Source organism: Nicotiana sylvestris, chromosome 7, assembly GCF_000393655.2.
Source record: "Nicotiana sylvestris chromosome 7, ASM39365v2, whole genome shotgun sequence".
Classification (NCBI taxonomy): domain Eukaryota; kingdom Viridiplantae; phylum Streptophyta; class Magnoliopsida; order Solanales; family Solanaceae; genus Nicotiana; species Nicotiana sylvestris.
Window position 1 is genome coordinate 161,631,592 of NC_091063.1, and position 12,016 is coordinate 161,643,607.

At 36.9% G+C, this 12,016-nt stretch overlaps 1 protein-coding gene across 1 annotated transcript; it reads left to right on the plus strand.

The window, feature by feature from the left end:
* Positions 1 to 2,016: 2,016 nt before the first annotated feature.
* On the plus strand, positions 2,017 to 2,619 carry LOC138874054 (kinesin-like protein KIN-UC). Its single transcript, XM_070152557.1, has 2 exons — positions 2,017 to 2,109; positions 2,164 to 2,619. The coding sequence occupies exons 1-2, from the start codon at positions 2,017 to 2,019 to the stop codon at positions 2,617 to 2,619; spliced, it is 549 nt and encodes a 182-aa protein (XP_070008658.1).
* The last annotated feature ends 9,397 nt before the right edge of the window (positions 2,620 to 12,016 follow it).

Consider the following 12,016-nt stretch of genomic DNA (forward strand, 5'->3'; position numbering starts at 1 on the left):
AGTATAAATATAGTTTTCACCTTTGTCTTTCTCACATAAAGTTCTCTGAATATTCAATTCTTGTTTGCTCCTCCTCGTACTATATGTCTTCATCAAACCCTAACCCTAAACGAGTCCCCATAGTTGATAACTTTCCTCTTGCCCCTAATAGGAGCAAAAGAGGAGGTAGACTTCGTAATTTAAGGTCTTCATCCATATGTGGTTCTTCTCTTCATTCATCTAGTTCCAGTCCTTCTTCTAGAACCAGAGGTTCTTTTTCTCAAAGATCTTCTTCTAGAGGTAAGGAACCCTCTAAACCTCTTCGTGAACCTTCGGTAGAGGAAATAGTTCCTGCGGAACTATCTTTCTACAATGACAGAGAATCCCTTAAAAACCAAGTGTCCTCTTTGGTCCGTGCTGATATCTATCCAACTCAGATCACTAAAGGTTTGTTTTCCTTAGTTTGTAAAGACTGCCATTGGAGTCATGACTTCCCTATTATAATTCCTAATGCGAATCAAAGGATCACCTCCTATTTAATTGGGTTTTCTTTTGTTTATACATACCCCTTCACATTAGGTTTCAAACCTGCTATTGACCCTGTTATCCTTGAATTCTGTCATTTTTATGATGTCTGTTTAGGTCAAATTGGTCCCATAGTGTGGAGGGCTGTTGCCTGTTTGAGGCATTTGACTAACATGGCCGGTGTGTCTTTCACTTTTGCCCATTTAATTCACCTTTACTCTCCCAAACTCTTTTGCCAAGGTATTTTTACCTTAGTAGCAAGGAACAAAAGAGTTCTGGTCAGTCCAGAAGATGACAGAGACCGTGGCTGGTACGCCAGGTTTGTTGCTGCCCCTACTGTTGGTTTAGTGGGTGATGAAAATATTCCCTTCCCTGATAAGTGGAATTTTGCACGTGCGTTTTCTTTTTAATAACTTTCTCGTACCTTTTTTCTTCAATTTTGATGATCATTATCCTAATTTTCATTTTCTTTTCCAGCAACCATGGGAATTGTTGATAAAATTCTCAATTTCTGTGGTTGGGTAGGAAAATTGTTGAATACAGCCCCATTGGAGGGTAGATCTTGGAAAGCTCTCTCCCAACGGTTTGGTTGGAAAGTGAAAACTCATGGTAATAGTTTTTTTTATTTAATGCTTCCTCCAGAACTTATTTTAATCCTTATTTTTATCAGGATTTGCCGTTCGAGGTATTAGTGCTGAGGCGGTCGTAGCTTCTCGAATTTCTTTGGAAAGTGACCAAGAGATAATTTTGGGCTCTTCATCGAAAAGAAAAGCTGTTGTTGACCAAGATTCTGAAGAAGAAGAAGAAGAAGAAGATGGGGGTTCTTTGGTAAAAAGGACATGAGCTCATAGACGAATCATTTCTGATGATAAAGCCGCTTCCCCTCGTTCTATTCCTCTTACCGAGTCTGTTGAAGCCCCGGTGATGATTACTGATGATGTTGTTCCCGCTACTGCTCGTGATTCAGTTGAGCAACTTTTTAGCTGCGGGTTTGGAAGTGAAAATTTAGATCTGATTTCTGATGAAGCACCCCTTGCTTATTTTTCTACTCTTGTTTCTGTGATACCTCCTTTGCCAGTCGTGGCTATTACTGTTCCTCCCCAAGCTGTTTTGACTACTTCTACAGTTCCTCCTTCGACTACTCCTCCTTCAATTGTTCATTATACTGAGGTTGGTTCCTCAAGTAGAAGTGAAGCCATGAGGCAAGTTACCATTGAAGTTCCTGCTAAGGGAAACCTTTTGATAAAATCAGGTCGAGCCGACGTGTGTTTGAAGCCATTGATTGGTCCAGTTGAAAGAGCTAAACTTGATGGCCACAGTTCCTTGACTTTGATGAACGACATAATGCATGCTTCTTTCGATGTTCTCATCTCCCCCCCCCCTTTTATTTTTTAGGTCAATCTAATTGGCACAGAGATGATGAAGAGGGTTTCCCTCTCAGAGCAATTAGCGCGTGGCTACCAAGTGGAGGCGGATAATTGGAAGGAATAGTTTGAAAGTTTTCAAATCGACATGGAAATATTAGAAGAAGGTAAATGTACCTTAGAGAAGCAAGTAAGGGCTTTGACTTCAGAGTTGGCAGTTGAAAAGGCTTCATCAAATCAAGTAGGTAAATAAAAGAATCGTCTCAAAACCTCTTTTTCTGAGCAACTCTCCAAGGCAAGTGAAGAGATCAGAGAGTTGAAGGCTCTCTTAGATAAGAATGAAGCATATGCTGGTGAGCTCGTGCAGACTCTGACTCAAACTCAAGAAGACCTCCGGGTATCTTTTGATAAAGTTTGCTCCTTAGAAAATTCCCACGCTTCTCTTCAAACTTCTTATGTATCTGCCTTGGCTGAAAATGAGAAGCTAAGAAATGAAATTACTGACTGGGAAAGATATTACGATATTCTTGAAGATAAAACTGCCATTGAAGTGAGTTGGGCATTTTTAAATTCTCGCCATGATACCCTTGTTGAAGTTATCCAAGAGAATTTCAACTTAGAATCTGAGTTATCCAAGATCAAAGAGACTATTGAGAAGACTCAGCAGAATCAAGATTTGTCTTCTCCCGTGGCTGAAGCTTCTGGAAATGTTGAAGATGATACGGGTATCCACTCCTTCAAGTCAAGTTGAGCCTGTTGCTGCTGATGACCCTGCTTCAGTTCCTTCAACTTCTCAGTAAAAAGTTTATGATGTTTGACTTCCTTTGTTTTTTTCTTTTTGGTGGTATGTGGTTGTAACCCTTGGTCTTTTTTAAGGGTTTGTTGAAAATGTTAAGTCCCCAGACCTTTCATGGGGTGCTTTGTATAAAAAACTTTTGGTTTATGACTAAATTCATACTTAGTCTATACTTTTTAATATTAAGAAATTTCCGTTGTTGCTCGAACTTCTATTTTGTTTATTCTTGCCTTTATTTTTAAGGACTTACTGAATAACTTGCATTTTATTTTTCAAAAATACTTCTTTTTCTTTAACTTCATGAATACTTGAATTAATCATGAATTTTATAAAAGAGGGCCCTTTTATATTCGACACTTAATGAAGAAGTCGTCTCAACTTCATAATGGTGTTAATGTACGATAAAAGAAATAGGAATACACATATTTTTTGGAATAACTTCGACAAGTTTTTATTTGAACTTTGTCAAGTTTTAAATAACACTTTACATGTATTTAAATTACTTTTATAACTTTCTCGTAACTATTTTCCTTATAATAGATTTCAAAAAAGAAAATGAACACGAGGTTTTTTTTACTTATAACCCGTTTCAGTACATTGCCTTTACCCTAACTATGATAAGGTTTTTCTTTGGCCTTAGCTTGTGACTTTGCTCTGCACTTGACTCATTCAATGAGTAAACTTTTCAGGCTTGAACTTTGATTATTTTCCAATCTTCTTTGCCTTCTTTATACACATGTCTATGTATATTATATAGTCCTCCAAGTGTTTGAGCTTTGAAGTATGAAGTCTCGAGCACTTGATTGTTCCTCTCATTTGGTCCTTTCCTTGAAAAGGAAAAACACACGGGACTCGGAGGTGCGATTATAGATGAAGACTGCTAAACCCGTCTGAATTTCTATTAAAATAGTTGTAACCCTAGACCGGAAATTTTAATTTATTCCACGTGTCTTGCAGGTCGTGATTCATCATTTAGTACGGGATAGCTTTTTGCCTATCATCTACAATCATTAGTAAAATTTTAACAATTCAAAAATAAAATTTTAAAATATGGTTACCTGACCGTGGGAATTCCTTAGAAATAGTATCTCTTCAGGTGAATGACATTCCAATGTGAAGGTAGTATCTTGCGATCCATCGTTTCCAGCTCGTATGCTCCTTTCCCTGCGATACCATGAATCCTGTAGGGTCCTTCCCATGTTGGATTTAATTTTCCCACATTGGCCGCCTTCGTAGATTGAAAAACTTTTTTGAGCACGAAGTCCCCAATCTTGAAGTATCTTAGGCGCGCTTTTCGATTGTAGTATTGTTCCATGACCTGCTTTTATGTTGCTATTCTTATTAATGCAACTTCCCTTCTTCCTTCAAGTAGATTAAGGTTTATGCGCATTTCTTCATCATTGGATTCTTCTGACGCTTGTGTAAACCTCGTGCTTGGCTCTCCTATCTCAACTGGAATTAAGATTTCAGCTCCATACACCAATGAGAATGGTGTTTCTCTCGTACTTGTTTTTGTTGTCATGCGGTATGCCCATAAAACACCAAGTAGAAATTCTGGTCAATTACCTTTGGATTCCTCCAAACACTTCTTTAAATTGTTGATAATGACTTTGTTTGTCGACTCAGCTTGTCCGTTACCTACCGGATGATAAGGTGTGGATGTAACCCTTTTGTTCTTCCAACTTTGAAAAAACTCTGTGATTTGTGCGCCTATAAATTGCAGCCATTATCACACACGATTTTCTTTGGCACACCAAATCGACATATGATATTTCGCCAAATGAAATCTCTGCCTTCTTTTTCTCGTACATGTTTAAATGCTTCGGCTTCTACCCATTTAGTAAATTAGTCAGTGAGAACGAGCAAGAAGTTTACTTGTCCTTTTGCTTGTGGTAGCGTACCCACGTTATCCATCCCCCATTTCATAAAAGTCCATGGTGCAATGATCGGATGTAGCAACTTCGCAGGTCTATGCATGTTATTACCGTACCTTTGGCATTTATCACATTTAGCCACGAAATTTCCGCTTCTTCTTCCATTTTAGGCTAATAATAACCTGCCCTAATCATGGTTCTTACCAGTGATCTTCCTCCGGCGTGATTCCCACAATGCCCCTCGTGTATTTCTCTCATTACATATTCCGTCTGAGAGGGCTTGAGGCATCTTGCTAAGGGACCACCGAATATTTTTCGATAAAGATTGTCTTACTTTAAACAATATCGAGCAACCTTTTTTCGAAGCGCATGAGCTTTTTTCTTGTCTTCAGGGACGGTACCATACTGCAAAAAAGCAACAATCTCGTTCCTCTAATCCTAGGTTAAGTTATTAAAATTTACCTCATTTTTGTCTGGATCGCGGACTGAATGAAACATTGCTTGCCACGTCTGCCGCAAATGCGAGATTGGCTAGGGCATCTGCCTCAACATTTTCATCTCTTGGTATCTGCGTGACCTTCCAGGTTTGAAATTTCCTAATCAAATCCTGTACCTTCTCTAAATACTGTTGCATTTGTGCTTCCTTGGCAGTATAAGTCCCCAGCATTTGGTTAACTACAAGCTGCGAATTGCTTTTGATTACAATCTGATTAATGCCGAGTTCCCGTGCCAGTTCTAAACCTGCAATTATAGCTTTATACTCTGCCTAATTGTTAGTTATAGAATGACTTTTAATGGCTTGTCGAATGGTTTCACCCGTAGGTGGTACCAAAATAATTCCTAAGCCTGCTCACTTCACATTAGATGAACCATCAGTAAATAAGGTCCAAATTCCTGGATTAGATCCGTTGAACACTTGTAATTCTTTTTCTGCTTCTAATTGCATTCATTGGCTAAAAGTATCCACAAAATCTGCTAATACCTGAGATTTTATCGCGTTTTTAGGCTGGTATGTGATGTCATATTCACTTAATTCTATAGCCCATTTGGCTAACCTACCTGACAACTCATGCTTATGTAATATATTACGTAACGGATAAGCAGTTACTACAGCAATAGGGTGACATTGAAAATAAGGCCTTAGATTTCTAGATGCCATGATTAATGCAAGCTTTTCTAATTGATGATACCGAGTCTCCGCATCTAATAATGATTTGCTGACATAATAAATTGGAGATTGTTTACCTTGGTCTTCACAAACTAACACAGCACTTACCGCTACTTCGAAGACAGCAAGATAGATGAGCAATCTCTCCCTAACCTTGGGTTTTCCGAGCAACAACGGATTTGATAGGTATGTCTTCAAATTTTTGAGTGCCTGTTGACATTCCTCAGTCCATTCAAACTGATCTTGCTTTTTAAGAGCTGGAAAAAAAAATTTAAAGCATTTTTCTAATGATTTGGAAATAAATCTCCCCAAGGCTGCAATTCCTCCTGTCAACCTATGCACTTCTTTTTTACTTGTAATCATGTCAGGGATTTCTTCAATGGCTTTAATCTGTGCGGGATTTACTTCAATATCACGGTTAGAAACAAGAAAACCCAAAAACTTACCTGATGCAACACCGAGTGCACATTTCTCAAGATTTAATTTCATATTGAATTTTCGCAAGATCTGAAACATATCAGACAAGTATAATATATGATCCCTTGAATGTTGAGTTTTAACGAGCATATCTATTCTTGAAACATTTTGGTCACTAGTCTTTGATATGTTGCACCAACATTTTTGAGACCAAAAGGCATTACTTTATAACAGTAAGTCCCCCTGTCGGTTATAAATGAAGTTTTTTCTTCATCTATAAGATCCATTTTGATCTGGTTGTATCTTGAATACGCATCTAAAAAGCTTAACAACTCATGACCTACAGTAGCATCAATTAGTTTATCTATATGTGGTAATGGAAAAGAATCTTTAGGACAAGCTTTGTTAAGGTCTGTGTAATCTACACAAAATCGCCATTTACCATTCTTTTTCGGTACCACAACAGTATTGGCTAACCAATTAGGATACTTTACCTCGTGGATAGACCCAATTTTTAGTAATTTTTGGACCTCATCTTGAATCACCTAATTTTTGAAAGTTCATTGCTTTCTCTTCTTTTGTTTGACATGTGGATATGATGGGTCTTCATTTAATTTGTGAGTCATTACCTCCGGTGGTATTCCTGTCATATCAGAATGGGACCAAGCAAAACAATCCACGTTAGTTTTCAAAAGTTCAATCAACTTACCTTTCATGTCTTGGCTTAGATTGGCCCCTACATAGACTTTCCTTTCAGGACATTGTGTAAATAACTCTACAGCCTCCAGTTCTTCAATCGTTGTTTTGATATTTTCATTTTCCTCTGGTTCCTGAATGGAATCGGGTCTTGAGTCCACATCTGTTCGCCCTTGTTTAGTTGAGGCTTGTGTTGTGGTATCCTCAACTGGATTCTGTAAGTGCTATTTTTCTTCATTTCTCGCACTTGAATCTGCTACGGAGTTGATGCTCCTGGATGTCTGTTGATCCCCACAAATTTGACATATTCTCCATGGTGATGGAAATTTAATAACTTGATGTAAGGTAGACAGAACATCATCCATCTCGTGGATCCATGGTCTCCCAAGAATCATATTGTAAGCCATCTCCATCTCTACCACCTGAAACTTTGTATCTTTGACAACTCCTTCTGCGAATGTAGTAAGTATTACCTCCCCTTTCGTCACAACACTGGAATTGTCGAATCCAGACAAAGTATGCGCCTTTGGTACTAATTTATCTTCAGCTTCCATCTCGTGCAGTACTCTTAGCAGAATAATGTTCAGGAACTACCTGGATCAATAAAAACTCGTTTCACATTAGTATCATGTACAAGTAGAGATATTATCAGTGCATCGTTATGTGGAGTTAATACGCCATCCGCATCGGCATCATCAAATGTAATACTTTCTTCCTCTAAGACATGTCAAACCTGTTTTCCATAGGTAATTGTGACCTTTGAAACTTTATTGGCTATTGTGTACGTCTCACCATTGATTTCTTCACCTCCGCTTATAACATTAACGGTTCTTTTGAGAGAAGGTGGTTTAGGGGGCTCCTGCCTATTCTTCATGTATGCTTGCTTACCTTTCTTACTGAATAATTCGGTGAGATACCCTTGCTTTAATAGATGATCAACTTCACCTTGTAGCAACCTACAGTCTGCCATTTTATGACCATGATCGTTGTGAAATTCGCACCAGTGATAAGGATTGCGCCTATTTGGATTCGATCTCAATTCTTTTGGCCACCGTACCTTATCACCCATGCTTCTTAAAACAGCTACGAGCTCGGAAGTGCTTACATTAAAATTATAACTGCCAAATCTTGCCTTCAAGTTTCTATCATCAACCCGTGACTCTCGCGTGTTTCGATCATTCCCAAATCTTAATGATGAGCACAACTCTCTATTCCTCGATCTATGATCGTACCTTGAATTGTCCTGTTTTGATCGTGAATCTTTTCCTGCTAGGCCCATATATGGTTCGTATCTATTTTTACCGGACCTTTTTTCGGTTTCCGCACGTCTCGAACTCACCTTTCCTCTTTTGAGACCATGAGATAATATCTTATTCTATCCTTAGCTTTGTGCTATACCTATTGTAAACATCATTCCACGTTGTTGCTGGGAATTCACGAAGACTTTCCTTGAGTCACCTCGTGGCTTCTGAGCTTTTTTCATTCAAATTACTAGTGAAGGCTATAGCTGCCCAATTGTCTAGTACACGTGGTAACGTCATTCTTTCACGCTGGAACCTATCCACGAACTCTCTAAGCAACTCTGAGTCCCCTTGCTTGATTTTGAAAATATCTTCCATTCTTTTTTCGACTTTTTGAGCTCCCGAATGTGCTTTGATAAATGAATCTGCAATCTCAGCAAAAGAATTTATGGAAGTGTTTCACCAAATTTTTTTACCAATACTGATTCAATTTCTTATTTGGTCAAGTCGTTGCCTTTTACGCTTGTTGTAAATGCAGTCACGTGGTCTCGTGAATCAGTTATTCCATCGTATTTTGGAATATCGGGCATTTTGAATTTCTTTGGAATTGGGAGGGGAGCAGCACCTGGCTTCCAAGGTTGTTGTGAATATTTATCCATATCTATCCCTTTGATTATGGGCGGTACTCCAGGTATTTGCTCTATGTGGTCACTTTGCTCCTTGAGCTGTTTCTGCAATGTTAACACTAAATTTTATAAATCAGAATTGACTAAGTTACCCAGTTCTCCATCTTGTGACTCGCTAGGGATTCCACCACTGCCTGAATTAGCAAGCCCAGAACGAGGGTTCTCCAAAGTGTTGTTATTTGGAGTTGGTGTTGGTGGTGCAACAGGTAACTGGCTGACAAAGGCCTCAAGAGCTTTATTGACCTGTTGAGCTATTAGCTTTTGCAAAGCTTCATTGATAGCTTCATCGTTTTCAAATTGAGCATTTGCATTTGAATGAGAGCCATCAGGAGTCCCTTCTCGAGGTCGCCGAGGGGAGCTTTGTGGAGAAGGGATCGGGGTGCGATCATCTTGTGGATTCCCCTGGAGTTGATGGTTTCCCTGGTTTCCTTGGGTATTGTCATTAATGTTTGACATGGTTGATACAACAAAAAAGGTAAGGCTAAGAAAGAATAGATTATCAGATTCCCGATAACGGAACCAATTTGTTTAACCAAAAAGTGGAATTTCGGTCAAAACTTTATTTTAGAAGAACTCGGGTTACTGATAATCAATATATAAAATGAATAAAAGAAATTGGCTTTGATAATAATAAGATGAACATAAGCAAACAAAGTAATTCAGTATTTTTCAGTGATTTTTTTGTGTATTTACAAATGATCAGTCTTCTCCTTTTTATAGTTATTTCTAAGGTATACATTTTGTCTTTGTCATAATAACAATTAAAAGCATTTAATGCTACGTTACAATGGTAATCATTGTAATTCAATACAGATTCTCTAACGTTTCTAGTATTTAATGCTTATTAAATACTGTATCTGTACTCTCTTGTGCTATCAGATTCATTCTCCTTAATTTTTGGATTTAAATAGGTACGAGCGCCGAGTTTTTTGAATATCTGCTCGTGTCTCTACTCGTATCTGTTGCGACTCGTGCCTCTTTGCTAATCATCATTCTTTGACCAGCCTTCGTGTCATGACATGTTCTCTTTTAATCACTTCAATATTTATAAACTCAATTTTTCCCAATACAGTCACATGACAACAACTTTACTAGTTATATCAATTAAATTGGCTAGTGTTTGCTCTTAAATACTATGCAGTAGCTACCTAGCACTATGTCCCTAATTGTATAGGTAATTAATTGAGCTCGCCCATAACTCCCAACTCCATGATTGAAAAACATACCTCTCTATAAATGGGGATGTTTGGCGTTCAGAATTGAGTGGAGTGGTTTTATAGCAAAACTTTTCTATTGAATGAACTTACTTAATTACTTCTGAAAGACTTTACCTAGTTGGCTTTGGCTGGCAAAGCCAAACATTAATTGCCATAACTTTAAATAATGGGCTAATAAGTTTCCTTTAGTTTTTAATTACCCACACACACGCAAAAAAAAAAAAAAAAAACAGAGAGAGAAGAAGTTTCCTTAGTTTTATTGAGGAGTTGTAGTTTTAAGATAGCTACTTGCATAGGTCTTTTTTTTTTTTTGACATATTGTAATATGACGAAGGGAAGATTTGGAGCAACGGTAAAGTTGTCTCCGTGTGATTTATAGGAGTTGTGCGGAAATAATCACTAATGCTTATATTAGATACGATGTCTACATCATATTCCTTAGGGTACGACCCTTTCCCGAATCCTACGTGAATACACAATGCTTTGTGTATCGAGCTTCCCTTCTTTCTTTTTTTTTGAAATATGATGAACAGAATTTGCGATCAAAATATAGGTATTATGTAATATTATTTTAAAGTGCAGATAATTATTACTCCTTTTTTTGTTTACCAATCCAAGCATAAAAAAACACCAAATTAAATTATATGATCATTGTATTGAAAGACCAAACACACTGTTTTTATTTCATTTTTATGCGTACGAATTTAAGCTGCGATCATCAATTCTAGGTGAATTTTCATGAGGGACATAAAGCTACAAAAGAAGAAGAAAAATTCAAGAAAAACAGAATCATTTGGAAGATGAAATTATGGACATATATTACCTACGGCTATTCCTTAAAAGTAAAGAAAAAGCAACTAAATGGACAAGATTTGCGTCAAAAATGCTCTTTTGCTTTTTCTAAAGTTTGAAACAATTGAATGTCAATTTGAAAAAGAACATAAACGTGAAGATAGTGAATACTTTATTTGAAACATTGTAAAAGTACACTATGCCTATTAAAATTCCATGGAATTAAAGAGTGAAAATAGTGGGACCAGTTATATCTTCATGTAAAAAGAAAAGGGAAACTCTACAAATAAAATTCCTCTAAATTTTCCTATCAAAGAAATTAAAGTCCTTTGAGAAGAAAATAGAGAAAAGCTTTTATAAGCTAGATACTTGGGTATGTAATATTAATCGCATAAAATTTTAAGAAAACCTAATAAATTCGTGTTGGGCATTAAGAAAATCTAGCAAAATTTCTTCAAATTTTATATTACACTAACCATTTGAACATAATATTCTTATATTACATGTCATCATGGGCGAAACTAGGGATGCAAGGGTTCATCCGAACCGTTTTTCCGAAAAATTATACTTATTTATATAAGGCTAAAATTATTTTTTATGTATGTATAATAGACGATGAATCCTCTTAACAAAATATAATAGTAAATTTTTTGTACGTTTACTTTATTATATTAATCAAAAAGATATATCAGGCGTGAATGATAGAGTCTTGTCACTAAGTGAATGGAGATGGGGACATTAATTGGCCCATCTTTCTTAGTAGTATTTGACAAAAGTATGAAACAGTTGTCGTGAAATGTTGGGTAGATGGTGTATTTGATGCAACCTCTTTGGCCACTTTGTTAATCCAACGACTGCAACTCCTTTCAGAATCTCTGTCGTTTTTGTACCCACCCCATTTCCAATTAGAAAGAGCCTCTTTACAAGATACTTCAATTTTTTTATTTTTTATTTTATTCCGTATCTGGTGACTGTTATACGTATTGAGCTCAATTAATTTAGATTTCGCTGCGTAAGGCCTAGTAAAAGGGGTTACTTTTTCTTTCAAGATTTTTTTCATTTACGGAGTTTGCATCCGATAGAGGCGTATGTAGAATTTCAAGAGCATAAGTGCACCATATGAGCGCCAGAGATCCGAGTTTCCGAGACGGTGCCTAAGAGATATATTTTTGGTTTAAGAATTTTAAAAGTCAAAACAAAGACTAAAAAAAGAAGGATAAAAAAATAAATAAAAACGTATAACCAATTAAAAAAAAAAAAG

Coding starts and splice junctions, on each gene's coding strand:
- LOC138874054 (XM_070152557.1), top strand. CDS start 2,017: ATGGAAATATTAGAAGAAGGTAAATGTACCTTAGAGAAGCAAGTAAGG. Junction 2,110..2,163: donor AAAAGGCTTCATCAAATCAA/GTAGGTAAATAA, acceptor CAACTCTCCAAG/GCAAGTGAAGAGATCAGAGA.